This window comes from Bombina bombina, chromosome 9 (genome assembly GCF_027579735.1).
Source record: "Bombina bombina isolate aBomBom1 chromosome 9, aBomBom1.pri, whole genome shotgun sequence".
NCBI classification, from domain to species: Eukaryota; Metazoa; Chordata; class Amphibia; order Anura; family Bombinatoridae; genus Bombina; species Bombina bombina.
Window position 1 is genome coordinate 65,167,088 of NC_069507.1, and position 16,206 is coordinate 65,183,293.

General features: G+C 39.9%; 1 protein-coding gene across 2 annotated transcripts in view; it reads left to right on the forward strand.

Annotated features, from left to right (window-relative positions):
• WDFY4 (WDFY family member 4) overlaps nt 1-16,206 on the forward strand; it is a 598,790-nt gene that overhangs the window by 46,128 nt on the left and 536,456 nt on the right. For both annotated transcript variants that reach the window (XM_053692180.1, XM_053692181.1), the window contains exons 6-9: nt 2,575-2,764; nt 4,734-4,923; nt 6,862-7,028; nt 8,703-9,155. In XM_053692180.1, the coding sequence (XP_053548155.1) occupies nt 2,575-2,764; nt 4,734-4,923; nt 6,862-7,028; nt 8,703-9,155 (1,000 nt within the window). The remainder of the gene's footprint in view (nt 1-2,574; nt 2,765-4,733; nt 4,924-6,861; nt 7,029-8,702; nt 9,156-16,206) is intronic.

Consider the following 16,206-nt stretch of genomic DNA (forward strand, 5'->3'; position numbering starts at 1 on the left):
AAACTGCTGTGAGTTAAAGGGACATTAAACACTTAATAAATGCTAGATAGAATGATGCATACAAAGAAATGATTAGTATGAGAATAACATGTAGATGTATTTTTTAAAGTTTAATTGGTTGTTTAAATATTGATAACATAAGTGTAAAGGTTTAGAGGCCTATTTAACAAATGTCTGTCGGATCCGATCTGACAGTGCGCATCAGGTCCGACAGACATCGCTGAATGCGGAGAGCAATACGCTCTCCGTATTCAGCATTGCACCAGCAGCTCTTGTGAGCTGCTGGTGCAACGCTGCCCCCTGCAGACTTGCGGCCAATCGGCCGCCAGCAGGAAGTGTCAATCAACCCGATCGTACTCGACCGGGTTGAATTCCGGCGGTTCCTGTCCGCCTCATCAGAGCAGGCGGACAGGGTTATGGAGCAGCGGTCTTTGTGATCGCTGCTTCATAACTGCTGTTTCTGGCGAGCCTGTAGCATTCGGAGCTTGATAGATAGGCCCCTTAGTGTCTATAAAACAATGGGAGCTGCCATGTTGTAACTTAGGTTACCTTCTCTGCTGTGGCCAATCAGGGACAGTTATAAATAGGTCACTAGAGTGTGCAGCCAATGGCTGGGTGGAATATAACAATGTTATTCACTTCCATTTCTAACAGGACCTGAAATGCTCATGATTTCAGAATAGAATTACAAGAAAAGGGGACAAAATACATGAAAATATATTGCAGAATTGTTTTTATATATAAACTTTATCATTTTATATTATCATCTCAAAGTGTTTAATGTCCCTTTAAAACAAATGTTAATTTGTGTTAATGTACTGTGTGTGTTAATGGCAAAAGAGTATACATTCACAATGGTTCACCATGTTACTAGCTGCTAAGAGTTAATACCTTCCAGTTGCTGCTTTGTAAGTTACTGTCAGGATTTGTGTCAAAACTGTTTTATGTGTGTTACTGTCATCAAGTGGTTTTAAACAGCTGGGAGATAAAAATGTTATTGTGTGTTAATGTACTGTGTGTTAAAGGGGCAGTCTAGACCCAGTACATAATTTTGATGACTTATTGTTACATCCCAGGTAAGCATTCTACAATTGGTTCCTTGTCTATAAGCTTGTAAGAAGTACATAAAACATTTAAATATTCATTGTTTGTTAGGAGCTGAAAACTGCTGCTAAGCTCCACCCACCTATTGCATGTATAGTTTAGTATGTTAAGTTTCTCCAATCACAATCGACTCTTAAGTTTTCCTACTCTCACTTGATGATTTGTGCATGTGCAATTTGAAAAAGCTAACAGAAAAATATTAAATATGCACTGCTAAACTGTCATACAAGAAAACAGCTAACTGGGCAAGAAGAAGCTGTAATGTAACCGGAGGTTGGCAGCCATTTTCAACTGCTAACAAACAATGATTATTTAAAGGGACACTGTACCCAAATTTTTTCTTTTGTAATTCAGAAAGAGCATGCAATTTTAAGCAACTTTCTAATTTACTCCTATTATCAATTTTTCTTCGTTCTCTTGCTATCATTATTTGAAAAAGAAGGCATCTAAGCTTTTTTTTGGTTTCAGTACTCTGGACAGCACTTTTTTATTGGTGGATGAATTTATCCACCAATCAGCAAGGACAACCCAGGTTGTTCACTAAAAATGGGCCGGCATCTAAACTTACATTCTTGAATTTCAAATAAAGATACAAAGAGAATGAAGAAAATTTGATAATAGGAGTAAATTAAAAAGTTGCTTAAAATTTCATGCTCAATCTGAATCACAAAATAAATTTTTTGGGTGCAGTGTCCCTTTAAGTGTTATATACTTCTTACAAGCTTATAGATGTGGAACCGTTTGCAACATGTTTGTCTGGTATGTAACAACAAGTAATAAAGTATATGTATTGGGTCTAGGCTGTCCCTTTAATGGCAGAAGGGGATACAATCACAATAGTTATGCATGTTACTGGCTGATTGGCGTTAATAACTACTAGCTGTAATATATGTTTATTGCAGAGTTAGGGCTTAATTTTCTATTGAATTTATCCTTGGGATCAAGGGGCCTATTTATTATGGTGCGAGCGGACATGATCCGATATAGCGGATCGTGTCCGCTGCACATCGATAAATACCGACAGCATACGCTGCCGGCATTTATCATTGCACCAGCAGTTCTTGTGAACTGCTGGTGTAATACAGCCCCCTGCAGATTCGCTGCCAATCGGCCGCTAGCAGGGGGTGTCAATCAACCCGATCGTATTTGATCGAGTTCATTTCTTTCGATTTCTGTCCGCCACCTCAGAGCAGGCTGACAGGTTATGGAGCAGCGGTCTTTAGATATGCCCCCAAGTCTCCAGCCATAGTCCTCTTCATGAGATGAGACCATGAGATCCCCCCTCTTCCTAAATACACTCTCAAGTATTCTGAGCATGATAGACCTCATTTATACACCAAAACCATCACATGACATAAGTTCATTGCTTACACTTGCGTGTTTGCCCAATCAGCTGTCTCAGGCATTGCAGAATGTCCTTGCAGTCTGATTGCTGTTTTCAGTTGTGTGAACTGTCTTTCTCGGTTGCAGACAATGCTGAATTTGTGCAAGCAGGTGCAGGGTGTAGAGGAACTCACCAGATCGTCAGACTTTGATTGTCTGCTCAAAGCTGCTGCATCCGGCTGGGACAGATGTGACATAGACTGGACATCTGCTGTTGAGAAGGTGCTAAAAGACGTATCCAAGACACTTTCACCTGGAGTTGTGCATCATTTGCAGAGTGAGTTTAGCAAAGAAACCTAAACTAAATCCATCATAAATGTTAATTAACCCCTGATGTAATGCAGCCAATTGTTTAATTGTTGTAATTAAAAAATATCACTAAGCAGTGGTTTATACTTAAAGGGGTAGTATAGTCAAAACTTAACTTTCATGACTCAGATAGAGCATACAATTTTAAGCAACTTTCTAATTTACTCCTATTATCAATTTTTCTTTAGTCTCTTGTTATCTTTATTTAAAAAAAACTGGAATGCAAGATTAGGAGCCAGCCCTTTTTTAGTTCAGCACCCTGGGTAGCGCTTGCTGACTGGTGTATAAATGTAGCCATCCAATCAGCAAGCGCTACCCAGGTGCTGAACCAAATATGGGTTAACTCCTAAGCTTACATTCCAGCATTTTTTCTGATGTCATAAATCTTGTAGAGTAATTTCAGGTGGTTTACTATTCAGTGAATGCTAGAGAGACAGAAAGTCAGTTTCTTGCCTATGCTCAGAAGAGGCAGAATGCAACTTAAAGGGACATGAAACTCAAAACTTTCAGATAGAGCATACAATTTTAAACAGCTTTCCAATTTACTTTCTAATTTTCTTTGTTCTCTTTGTATCCCTTATTGAAAAGCATACCTAGGTAGGCCCAGATCTGGGAGCTAGCTGCTGATTGGTGGCTGCACATATATGCCTCTGGTCATTGGCTTACCAATTTGTTTAGCTAGCTCCCAGTAGTGCATTGCTGCTCCTTCAGTAAAGGATACCAAGAGAATGAAACAAAATTCATAATAGAAGTACATTGGAAAGTTGTTTAAAATTGTATGCTCTTTATGAATCATTAAAGAAACCTTTTGGGTTTCATGTCCCTTTAAGCTCTCAGCATGTCTGCTCCCTTATCTTGTTGCAGGCAGTGGCTAGACTGAGATTTTTTCTCATTTTGCAATAAAAAAAGTAAGTTGTTTGCTGTTTTTAGCACAATCTATTTATTTTTATGTGTACGGTACTTTAATAAATGAGCACTGTTTCATATCCCTTTAAATATGACTGTACTTCCCTTTTAAAGGGAATTTTTATGAAAATATTGATTGTGGTCAGTCTTGTTAAATTGACGTGTTACTACTCACCATACATTCTAATTTATCCTTGACTCAACTGTGAGAAAGGAAATGATTTACGATATATACCTGGGTATTTCTTCATTTAAAACTAAGATCAGCTCACCAGAATAAGTGCTTTGTAAACAGGTACCATTCATCTACTTTTTTACTGTCATTTGCATAGTAAAAAACAGTTTCACCACTTTGCTTTTTGCATTAATAACTAAAGCCTATCTGTGGCCTAATGGTAAAGCGTTAGCACTACTATACCCATGCCAGCTGTCATACCTGAATAGGTGTGAGTAAAAAGTATAACCAAAGTACATGACAAATCTAGTCCTTTGTGGGGAATTACATTTTGAATGTAATGCCCATTAAAGGGACACTGAACCCAAAAATGTTATTTCATGATTCAGATAGAGCATGCAATTTTAATCAACTTTCTAATTTACTCCTATTATCATTTTTTCTTCATTCTCTTGCTATTTTTATTTGAAAATCATGAATGTCAATATTAGCAGGCAGCCCATTTTAGGTTCAGAACCCTGGATAGCGCTTTCTTATTGGAGGCTGACATTTACCCACCAATAAGCAAGCATAACCCAGGTTCTCAACCAAATATGGGACGGCTCCTATGCATCACATTCCTGCTTTTTAAATAAAGATAGCAAGAGAATGAAGAAAAATTGATAATAGGAGTAAATTAGAAAGTTGCTTAAAATTGCATGCTCTATCTGAATCATTAAAGAAAAAAAAAATTGCGTTTAGTGTCCCTTTAAAGTTAGACGTGTTAAAAGTTTTTGAAATTAACGCATGTTCAGTTCTGTGTAGTACTTGCAGTGCTTTTCTCTTAACATTTTTTTCTTTTTCTTTTTGTTCTTAGCTTCCCGTTGTATTCACAGATTTCTACAGACTTTGTCCCAACAATTTAATGCACTTCCACCATTTGTCTTATGCCAGGTCACCAATATACTTTTATCTTTCCTGTTACATTCATACTCTATCTCCCCATCTCTGCTTCAAGACTTTGAAAACAGTCAAGGATACCCCCTGTTGCTGAAAATCTTACGAAGGTGAGTTTAATGGTGACAAGTAACCAAATGCTGTGTATAAATGTTTTTAGTATTTCAAAATGACAATGTAATTGAGTAAAAATGTATCGCCTCTTAGTGAACCAGAAACCAATATTCACTTCTCAGTACATAACAGATTTAGGTCTAGATTACACGAGGAGCGCTAATTTATTTACAAGTGCGTGCCTGGTATTACTGAGTGGAGCGCAAATATCACGCTCACGTAAGCGTAGTTTTGCGCTCCACTTGTAATTTGGCTCTAAATGTCCTATCGTCATAAGTTGTGACTAACCCAAAGATACCGCTTAACTATAAATTTAACCCAATACATAATAAAGACTACATACACATTGGTCCAGATTGCAAGTAGCGCACCATTTAGTGCTTTTGTTTGTGCGCAAAACACTACCGGAAGTAAACTTTTAACGTGCTCAGGTTAGCGCGTGTATTACAAGTTGAAAGTAAAATGTTTGCCCACTAGCGAAACTCTACGCACGCTAACTTCAGGACTTCATATCGCGACTGCACTAACTTCTCCTCATAGACTTTAATGGATTTAAAAAAACCTAACACTTATTGTTTGCATGCTAACCAATCACTGCATTAGACCTACAGCGCTAAACTCAAAGGTAGTTATTCAATCCATTGAAGTTTAATTTTGAATTTACTGTCCTTTAAGTATTGTAATTTTTAGTATAGATGGTGAAACAATGACTAAAAACAGCTATTTCAAAAGAAAAATCAAGATAAAAGAGCTATTTAGTAAACACACCAGCAGGTAAAATGGCTAACTGGGAGCACATTAAAGTAGAGAGAAAAAGTTAACTATCCCTTTAACTTTGAAGAATATCATAGAAACTGGCCTGTTGTTTCCTTTTGGAGATTTTGAGGCTTTAGTAAATCTAGCCTCATTATTCAGTATGTCAAAGGGGCATGAAAAAATACATCAAACTATTTTATATATTATCAATTAAAGGGACACTAAACACAATTTTTTTCTTTCATGATTCAGCAAGCGTAACCCAGGTTCTGAACCAAAAATAGGCCAGCTCCTAAGCTTTACATGCCTGCTTTTTAAATAAAGAGAACCAAGAAAATTTGATAATAAGAGTAAATTAGAAAGTTGCTTAAAATTGCATGCTCTATCTATGAATCACGAAAGAAAAAAAATGGGTTCAGTATCCCTTTAAGTATTGAATTGATCTTCATACAAAGAAATGCGTTAAAGGCATTAAAACTGCCATTTTGTACATACCTCCATAAATCCATCAAAATGTACTTATTGTATTTTATTTGCTGTAGGAATTTAGGTACATATATACATTAGCTCCTGCACTGATCAAACAATCTCTGTGTAGAAAATTGTAAGGTCAGTGTTTTGAATCCTGTACCCCTCTAGCTTTTTTGGACTGTTAAAACCCACATTTTTAAATTGCAGTAAAATAACAGAGCAAAATAGCAAAAAAATAAATTCTGTAACATGAATATAATTATATATTTTTTTATTCTTGCAAAGGGATTAAACATAAGTCAGTTCCAGAGTAGCAATGCATTACTGGGAGCTAGCTGAACACATCTGGTGACGAGAGACAAATATGTGTAGCCACCAATCACCAACTAGCTCACTGTAGTGCATTGCCGCTTCTGAGCATATGTGCATATGCTTTTAAACAAATGATACCAGGAGAACAAAGTGAATTTGATAGTAATGACTTTAAAAGCGTCTTTTAATTACATGCTCTGTCTGAATCATGAAAGTTTAATTTTTCACTTTCGTGTCCCTTTAAGTTTAGTGTCTTTTTAAGCTATTTTTTAGATGGGAGCAGGTGAATGTTGTCGGCTACGTTGTAGTGAACAATAGTAAAGAGAGTAAATAGAGAGGTCACTGCTATTATAGAGTGTGGTAAAAAGATTTTTTGAAATCGCTCCTTTTCTCAGGTGTGAGGATGATACCATGGCAACAGACGGAAGAGAGCAGCATCTTGACGAGATGATTTCATTACTGTCCTCCCTTGTGGTTTGTGGAAAATCAGAAGTGAAAGTTTCAGGACAAGTTTCTCACCCCCAGCTACCTGGCTTCAGTTTAGGGAGGACTACAGCTTCAGGTGGGCTGCTACATTAAATTATACGTTTAGATTCTCACCATAATCCATTATCTTTATCATATTCTGTATCACTGATTTTCTGTATTTTTTTAATGTAACTTAAAGGACCAGTAACTACAGTAGATTTGCATAATCAACAAATGCACAATAAAAAGACAAAGTAATAGCACTGTGGGGCTGAGTTCGCCGGAAACAGAAGTTATGCAGCAGCGGTCTAAAGAACGCTGCTCCACAACTTGTCCTCCTGAGGCGGCGGACAGAAATCAACCTGATCGAATACGATTGGGTTGATTGACACCCCCTGCTAGCGGCCGAATGGCCGCGAATCTGCAGGGGGCGGTATTGCACAAGCAGTTCTGGTGAACTGCTGGTGCAATGATAAATGCAGAGAGCGTATGCTGTCGGCATTTATTGATGGGCAGCGGACATGATACGCTACGACGTAACATATCACATATAAGCTAACGAGCCCCGTAGTATATCTGCCTGGACCACTTGATTTCGAATAGTTGCTTTAAACATTTCAAGCGGGTTTTGCCACAAGTTGGCAGTCTTGCTTGATTTTGAATACTGTAAGGGCCTTGCTTGTTAATCAGAATATGTAAAGTCTTGATCTTTCAAGTTCCTGGTCACTGTTTGTATATTTATCAGTGACACAATGCAATAATGAAAGAGAAACAGGTAAATATATTAAAATATGTTTAGCATGAAATGTATAATAAAAACAGTTTACATTTCTTTATGATTGATTCTGCAGTATACTTGTTCATTAACTAATGACACTCACAAGGCTGTTTTGTTGTACAAAGGCATCTCTACAAGAAGCTTTATTACCTTAAAAAATCTTTAAAATAACCTATTTTACATTAAAGAACCATTAAATACCGTAGAAATCCATAATTAACAAGTGCATAATAAAAAGACAATGCAATATCACTTATTTTTAAATGAGCAGTAGCTTTTTTCTAACAAATTTCAAAATTTCCTTTAATTTGCCGGTGCCCTGTATCATGTGATAGTTATCAGCCAATCACAGACTCCCATACATATACACAAAACATGCACATGATCAGTAGTAGCTGGTGCCTCAGAAAGTGTGCATACAAACAGGCACATTGTGATCATGGAAGTAAATTGGAAAATCTCTTAAAAATGCATGCTTTTTCTAAATCATTAAAGGGATACTAAACCCAATTTTTAGCCACCAATCAGCAAGTGCTACCCAGGTGCTGTACCAAAAATAGGCCGGCTCCTAAGCTTTCATTCCTGCTTTTCAAATAAAGATACCAAGAGAACGACGAATAATTGATAATAGGAGTAAAGTAGAAAGTTGCTTAAAATTGCATGCTCTATTGTTGTTTCTTGAACTTGCAGTCCTCAAGTACCCCCAACATTCCAGGCTTTCAATATAGCTGTACCAGTGCACAAGTGAAATAATCAGCTGATGGGTGAGAGCAGGTTAGTAACCATGGTTACTGATCAGCTGATTATTTCACCTGTGCTCTAGTTCAGCTATAATGAAAACCTGGACTGGAGGGGGTACTTTAGGAGCGCGGTTGATAAATACTGCGGTGTATCCGAATCATAGAAGTAAAAAATTGGATTTAGTATCCCTGTAAAGTTTAAACAAAAAATATCTACAGTGAGATACTTATTTTGCTTCTCTCTCTCTAGGTAGGACAGTGAAGAACCTGCAGGCCTTCCAAGTGATGCAGAATGCTTTTCAAAACAGCACAAATTCACGTCTCTGTTGCAAGATCCTTACAGCAATGCAATCTATATGGGCTCTGGAGCACTGTAACTTTTTCCTGCTAGAGTGGAGTTTGCAGCCCATCTCCCAGTTTGTTGAGATCCTTCCACTTAAACCTCCACCAGTGCATCTACAGTTCTTCCAACTAATTCAGTTTGTGATTTCTGATTTGTCCTTTATCCCTCATCAAACCTTACACAAGATACAGGAAATGATCAAACAAAACCAGTGTCCCACATGCACATTGGGGGCTTTGAGACTAATGCAGAACATCATTCCTCTTAACTCCCTCTTCAGTGACCTCTTCAGAGATTCAGGACTCTTGGGTATGTTGCTGACCCAACTGAGGAATCATGCCAAGATCCTGAGAAGGGCAGGTGCGTACATGTTAGAGGAACCTCTCATTCTGCAGGCTCTAAAGATGAATAGCAATGAATAATATTATTTCTATTGGAATATTTTAGAGTAATATTAAAGTTACACACATAAAAGTTAAATATTTTTTTATATATGTTAATTACTAAGCAATACAGTTAAAGGGACAGTCAACACCAAAATTGTTATTGTTTAACCCCTTAGTGACCAGAGCACTTTTCAATTTTCTGACCGTTTGGGACCAGGGCTATTTTTACATTGCTGCAGTGTTTGTGTTTAGCTGTAATTTTCCTCTTACTCATTTACTGTACCCACACATATTATATACCTTTTTCTCACCATTAAATGGACTTTCTAAAGATAGAAATATTTTCATCATATCTTTATAATTTACTATAAAACAATTATAAAATATGAGGAAAAAATAGAAAAAAACACCAACACTTTTTCTAACTTTGACCCCAAAATCTGTTACACATCTACAACCACCAAAAAACATCCATGCTGAATAGTTTCTAAATTTTGTCCTGAGTTTAGAAATACCCAATGTTTACATGTTCTTTGCTTTTTTTGAAAGTTATAGGGCAATAAGTGCAAGTAGCACTTTGCTATTTCCAAACCATTTTTTTTCAAAATTAGCGATAGTTACATTGGAACACTGATATCTTTCAGAAATCCCTAAATAACCCTTCACATGTATATATATTTTTTAAGTAGACAACCCAAAGTATTGATCTAGGCCCATTTTGGTATTTTTCATGCCACCATTTCACCGCCAAATGCGATCAAATAAAAAAAAACATTCACTTTTTCACAATTTTTTGGTTTCTCACTGAAATTATTTACAAACAGCTTGTGCAATTATGGCACAAATGGTTGTAAATGCTTCTATGGGATCCCCTTTGTTCAAAAATAGCAGACATATATGGCTTTGGCATTGCTTTTTGGTATTTAGAAGGCCGCTAAATGCTGCTGCGCACTACACTTGTATTATGCCCAGCAGTGAAGAGCTTAATTAGGTAGCTTGTAGGGTTAATTTTAGCTTTAGTGTAGAGATCAGCCTCCCACCTGACACATCCAACCCCCTGATCCCTCCCTGACCCCCCTCAAACAGCCCTCTTCCCTCCCCGACCTCACAATTGTCACCGCCATCTTAAGTACTGGCAGAAAGTCTGCCAGTACTAAAATAAAATGTATTATATATATATATATATATATATATATATATATATAGTATATATACTATGGCTCCCACCCACCAACGATCTGCACCATCAATGGCCGATGCAGAGTGGCCCTCTCTGCATCGGTGGGTTAAAAAGGGTATTGCAGTGATGCCTCAATATCGAGGTGTCACTGCAATAACCTGAAAGTGTCTGGAAGCAATCACGATCGCTTCCAGTGCTTGAAACCCCAGAGGACGTGTCAGGCACGTCCTTGGTCACTCACTGACACTTTTTGTAGGACGTGCCTGGCACGTCCTTGGTCGTTAAGGGGTTAAAAAGATAGATAATGGCTTTACTACCCATTCCCCAGTTTCTCTTGTTAAGTGTGTTCAGTCCACGGGTCATCCATTACTTATGGGATATATTCTCCTTCCCAACAGGAAGTTGCAAGAGGATCACCCAAGCAGAGCTGCTATATAGCTCCTCCCCTCACATGTCATATGCAGTCATTCACTTGCAACCCTCAACAAAGAAGGAGGTCGCGAGAGGAGCTGGAGTTTTTACTTAACTATTCTTCAATCAAAAGTTTGTTATTTTAAATGGCACTGGAGTGTGCTGTTTTTCTATCTCAGGCAGTATTTGGAAGAAGAAACTGCCTGCGTTTTTTTATCTATGATCTTAGCAGGTGTAACTAAGATCCACTGGCTGTTCTCGACATTCTGAGGAGTGGGGTAACTTCAGAAACTGGGAATAACATGCGGGGTCCTCCGCAAATGAGGTATGTGCAGTACTTTATTTTCTGGGAATGGAATTGACTAAGAAAATACTGCTGTTACCGTATGATGTAAGTACAGCCTTAAATGCAGTAGTAACAACTGGTATCAGGCTGATAAATGTATGCGCAGTCGAGTTATATTCTAGGGACTAGAATTTGACTGAGAAAATACTGTTAACACTGAAATAATACTTAAGCCTTCTCTGCAGTGGTAGCGACTGGTAGCAGGCTTAGTGATAGCTTTGCATGACATTGAAAAATGTTGTTTTTTAATAAAACGTTTACTGGCATGTTATTCGTTTTTTTGTGAGGTACTTTGGTGATAAATCGCTTTGGGCATGATTTTTTTCCACATGGCTAACATATTTTTCTGCATGGAAAACCGTTATATCAGGGCTCCCACTGTTGTGATTGGAGTGGGAGGGCCCTTGTTTTAGCGCCTTGTTGCGCAGTTAAAATTATTGCACAGTCTTTCTGCTTCTTCCTCCTTGATCCAGGACGTCTCTAGAGAGCTCAGGGGTCTGCAAATTTCATTTGTGAGGGAGGTAATCAGTCACAGCAGATCTGTGACAGTGTGCTGACTGTGATTAAAAGCGTTAAATCTTAATTGATATCTGTTTTATCCGTTTTGGGTATTGAGGGGTTAATCATCCTTTTGCTAATGGGTGCAATCCTCTGCTAATAATACACTTCTTGTTAAGAATTATTTAATTATATCTGTATTTTTGAAGCGCTGCAGCGTTTTTTATATTGCTTGTAAAACTTATTGAAAGTGATTTCCAAGCTTGTTGGTTTCATTGCTAAGTCTGTTTAAACATGTCTGATTCAGAGGAAACTGTTTGTTCATCATGTTCAAAAGCCAATGTGGAGCCCACTAGAACGATGTGTACCAATTGTATTGATATTGCTTTGAATAAAAGTCAATCTGTACCGATAAAGAAGCTATCACCAGACAACGAGGGGGAAGTTATGCCGCCTAACTCTCCTCACGTGTCAGTACCTGCGTCTCCCGCTCGGGAGATGCGTAGGATTGAGACACCTAGTACATCTAGGCCCTTACAAATCACTTTACATGCTATGGCTAATGTTATGAAAGAAGTATTATATAATATGCCCGAATTAAGGGGCAAACGCGATAGCTCTGGGTTAAGGACAGAGTGCGCTGATGACACGAGAGCCATGTCTGATACTGCGTCACAATTTGCAGAACATGAGGACGGTGAGCTTCATTCTGTTGGTGACGGTTCTGATCCGGGGAGACCGGATTCAGAAATTTCAAATTTTAAATTTAAGCTTGAGAACCTCCGTGTGTTACTAGGGGAGGTATTAGCGGCTCTGAATGATTGCGACACGGTGGCAATTCCACAGAAATTGTGTAGGTTGGATAGATACTATGCGGGTACCCGGTGTGTACTGACGTTTTTCCTATACCAAAAAGACTTACAGAATTATAAGTAAGGAGTGGGATAGACCCGGTGTGCCTTTTTCCCCTCCCCCGATATTTAGAAAAATGTTCCCTATAGACGCCACCACACGAGACTTATGGCAGACGGTCCCTAAGGTGGAGGGAGCAGTTTCTACGTTAGCCAAGCGTACCACTATCCCGGTGGAGGATAGCTGTGCTTTCTCAGATCCAATGGATAAAAAATTAGAGGGTTATCTTAAGAAAATGTTTGTTCAACAGGGTTTTATTTTGCAGCCTCTTGCATGCATTGCGCCTGTCACGGCTGCAGCGGCATTCTGGTTTGAGTCTCTGGAAGAGGCGATTCGCACAGAGCCGTTTGGATGAGGCCTTGAGCAAAGTTAGAACCCTTAAGCAAGCTAATGCGTTTGTTTCAGATGCCGTAGTACATCTAACCAAACTTACGGCTAAAAATTCCGGATTCGCCATACAGGCGCGCAGAGCGCTCTGGCTTAAATCCTGGTCAGCGGATGTAACTTCCAAGTCTAAACTACTTAACATTCCTTTCAAAGGGCAGACCTTATTCGGGCCCGGCTTGAAGGAAATTATTGCTGACATTACGGGAGGTAAGGGCCACGTCCTTCCTCAGGACAGGGCCAAACCAAAGGCCAAACAGTCTAATTTTCTTGCCTTTCGTAACTTCAAGGCAGGAGCAGCATCGACTTCCTCCGCTCCAAAACAGGAAGGAACTACTGCTCGTTACAGACAAGGTTGGAAAGGCAACCAGTCATGGAACAAGGGCAAGCAGGCCAGAAAGCCTACTCCCGCCCCTAAGACAGCATGAAGTCAGGGCCCCCTATCCAGAGACGGATTTAGTGGGGGGCAGACTTTCTCTCTTTGCCCAGGCTTGGGCAAGAGATGTGCATGATCCCTGGACGTTAAAGATTATATCTCAGGGATACCTTCTGGATTTCAAAACCTCTCCTCCACAAGGGAGGTTCCATCTTTCGAGGTTATCGACAAACCTAGTAAAGAGAGAGGCATTTCTACAATGTGTACAAGACCTCTTAATCATGGGGGTGATCCACTCAGTTCCGTGATCGGAACAGGGACAAGGATTTTACTCAAATCTATTTGTGGTTCCCAAAAAAGAGGGAACCTTCAGACCAATCTTGGACTTAAAGATCTTAAACAAATTCCTAAGGGTAACATCGTTCAAGATGGAAACCATTCGAACCATCCTACCCATGATCCAAGAGGGTCAATATATGACCACGGTGGACTTAAAGGATGCTTACCTTCATATACCGATTCACAAAGATCATTATCGGTACCTGAGGTTTGCCTTTCTAGACAGGCATTACCAGTTTGTGGCTCTTCCCTTCGGGTTAGCCACGGCCCCGAGAATTTTTACGAAGGTTCTGGGCTCACTTTTGGCGGTACTAAGACCACGAGGCATAGCGGTGGCTCCGTACCTAGACGACATTCTGATACAAGCGTCAAGTTTTCAGAATGCAAAGTCTCATACAGAGATAGTTCTAGCATTTCTGAGGTCGCATGGGTGGAAATTGAACGTGGAAAAGAGTTCTCTGTTACCACTCACAAGGGTTCCTTTTCTAGGGACTCTTATAGATTCTGTGGAGATGAAGATTTACCTGACGGAGTCCAGGTTATCAAAGATTCTCAATGCTTGCCGTGTCCTTCATTCCGTTCCAAGCCCATCAGTAGCTCAGTGCATGGAGGTAATCGGCTTAATGGTCGCGGCGATGGACATAGTGCCATTTGCGCGCCTGCATCTCAGACCGCTGCAACTATGCATGCTCAGTCAATGGAACGGGGATTACTCAGATCTGTCCCCTTTGCTAAATCTGGACCAGGAGACCAGAGATTCGCTTCTCTGGTGGTTGTCACCGGTTCATCTGTCCAAAGGAATGACCTTTCACAGGCCAGATTGGACGATTGTAACTACGGATGCCAGCCTTCTAGGCTGGGGAGCAGTCTGGAATTCCCTGAAGGCTCAGGGATCGTGGACTCAGGAGGAGAAACTCCTCCCAATAAACATTCTAGAATTAAGAGCAATATTCAATGCTCTTCTGGCTTGGCCTCAGTTAGCAAAGCTGAGGTTCATCAGATTTCAGTCGGACAATATCACGACTGTGGCTTACATCAATCATCAAGGGGGAACCAGGAGTTCCCTAGCGATGTTGGAAGTCTCGAAGATAATTCGCTGGGCAAAGTCTCACTCTTGCCACCTGTCAGCGATTCACATCCCAGGCGTAGAGAACTGGGAGGCGGATTTCCTAAGTCGCCAGACTTTTCATCCGGGAGAGTGGGAACTTCACCCGGAGGTATTTGCTCAACTGATTCGTCGTTGGGGCAAACCGGATCTGGATCTCATGGCATCTCGCCAGAACGCGAAGCTTCCTTGTTACGGATCCAGGTACAGGGACCTGGGAGCGGTGCTGGTAGATGCATTAGCAGCCCCTTGGGTTTTCAACATAGCTTATGTGTTTCCACCATTTCCGTTGCTACCTCGGCTGATTGCCAGGATCAAACAGGAGAGGGCATCGGTAATTCTGATAGCGCCTGCGTGGCCACGCAGGACCTGGTATGCAGACCTAGTGGACATGTCGTCCTGTCCGCCATGGTCTCTTCCTCTGAGGCAGGACCTTCTAATTCAGGGTCCTTTCAACCATCCAAACCTAATTTCTCTGAGGCTGACTGCCTGGAAATTGAACGCTTGATTCTATCAAAGCGTGGGTTTTCGGATTCGGTTATTGATACATTAATACAGTCTCGGAAACCTGTGACAAGAAAAATTTACCATAAGATATGGCGTAAATATTTATATTGGTGCAAATCCAAGAGTTACTCATGGAGTAAGGTTAGGATTCCTAGGATATTAGCTTTTCTACAAGAGGGTTTATCCGCTAGTTCGCTAAAGGGACAGATTTCAGCTCTGTCTATTCTTTTACACAAACGTCTGGCAGAGTATCCAGACGTCCAGGCCTTTTGTCAGGCTTTGGCTAGAATTAAACCTGTGTTTAAAGCTGTTGCTCCTCCGTGGAGCTTAAACTTGGTTCTTAAAGTTCTTCAGGGTGTTCCGTTTGAACCCCTTCATTCCATTGATATTAAGCTTTTATCTTGGAAAGTTTTGTTTTTGATGGCTATTTCCTCGGCTCGAAGAGTCTCTGAGTTATCTGCCTTACATTGTGATTCTCCTTATCTGATCTTTCATTCAGACAAGGTAGTTCTCCGTACTAAACCTGGGTTTTTACCTAAGGTTGTTTCTAACAGGAATATTAATCAAGAGATTGTTGTTCCATCATTATGTCCTAATCCTTCTTCAAAGAAGGAACGTCTTTTGCATAATCTAGACGTGGTCCGTGCTCTGAAGTTCTACTTACAGGCAACTAAAGATTTTAGACAAACTTCTTCTCTGTTTTGTCGTTTACTCTGGACAGAGGAGAGGTCAAAAGGCTTCGGCTACCTCTCTCTCTTTTTGGCTTCGTAGCATAATACGTTTAGCCTATGAGACTGCTGGACAGCAGCCTCCTGAAAGAATTACAGCTCATTCCACCAGAGCTGTGGCTTCCACCTGGGCCTTTAAGAATGAGGCCTCTGTTGAACAGATTTGCAAGGCTGCAACTTGGTCTTCACTTCATACTTTTTCCAAATTTACAAATTTGACACTTTCGCTTCTTCGGAGG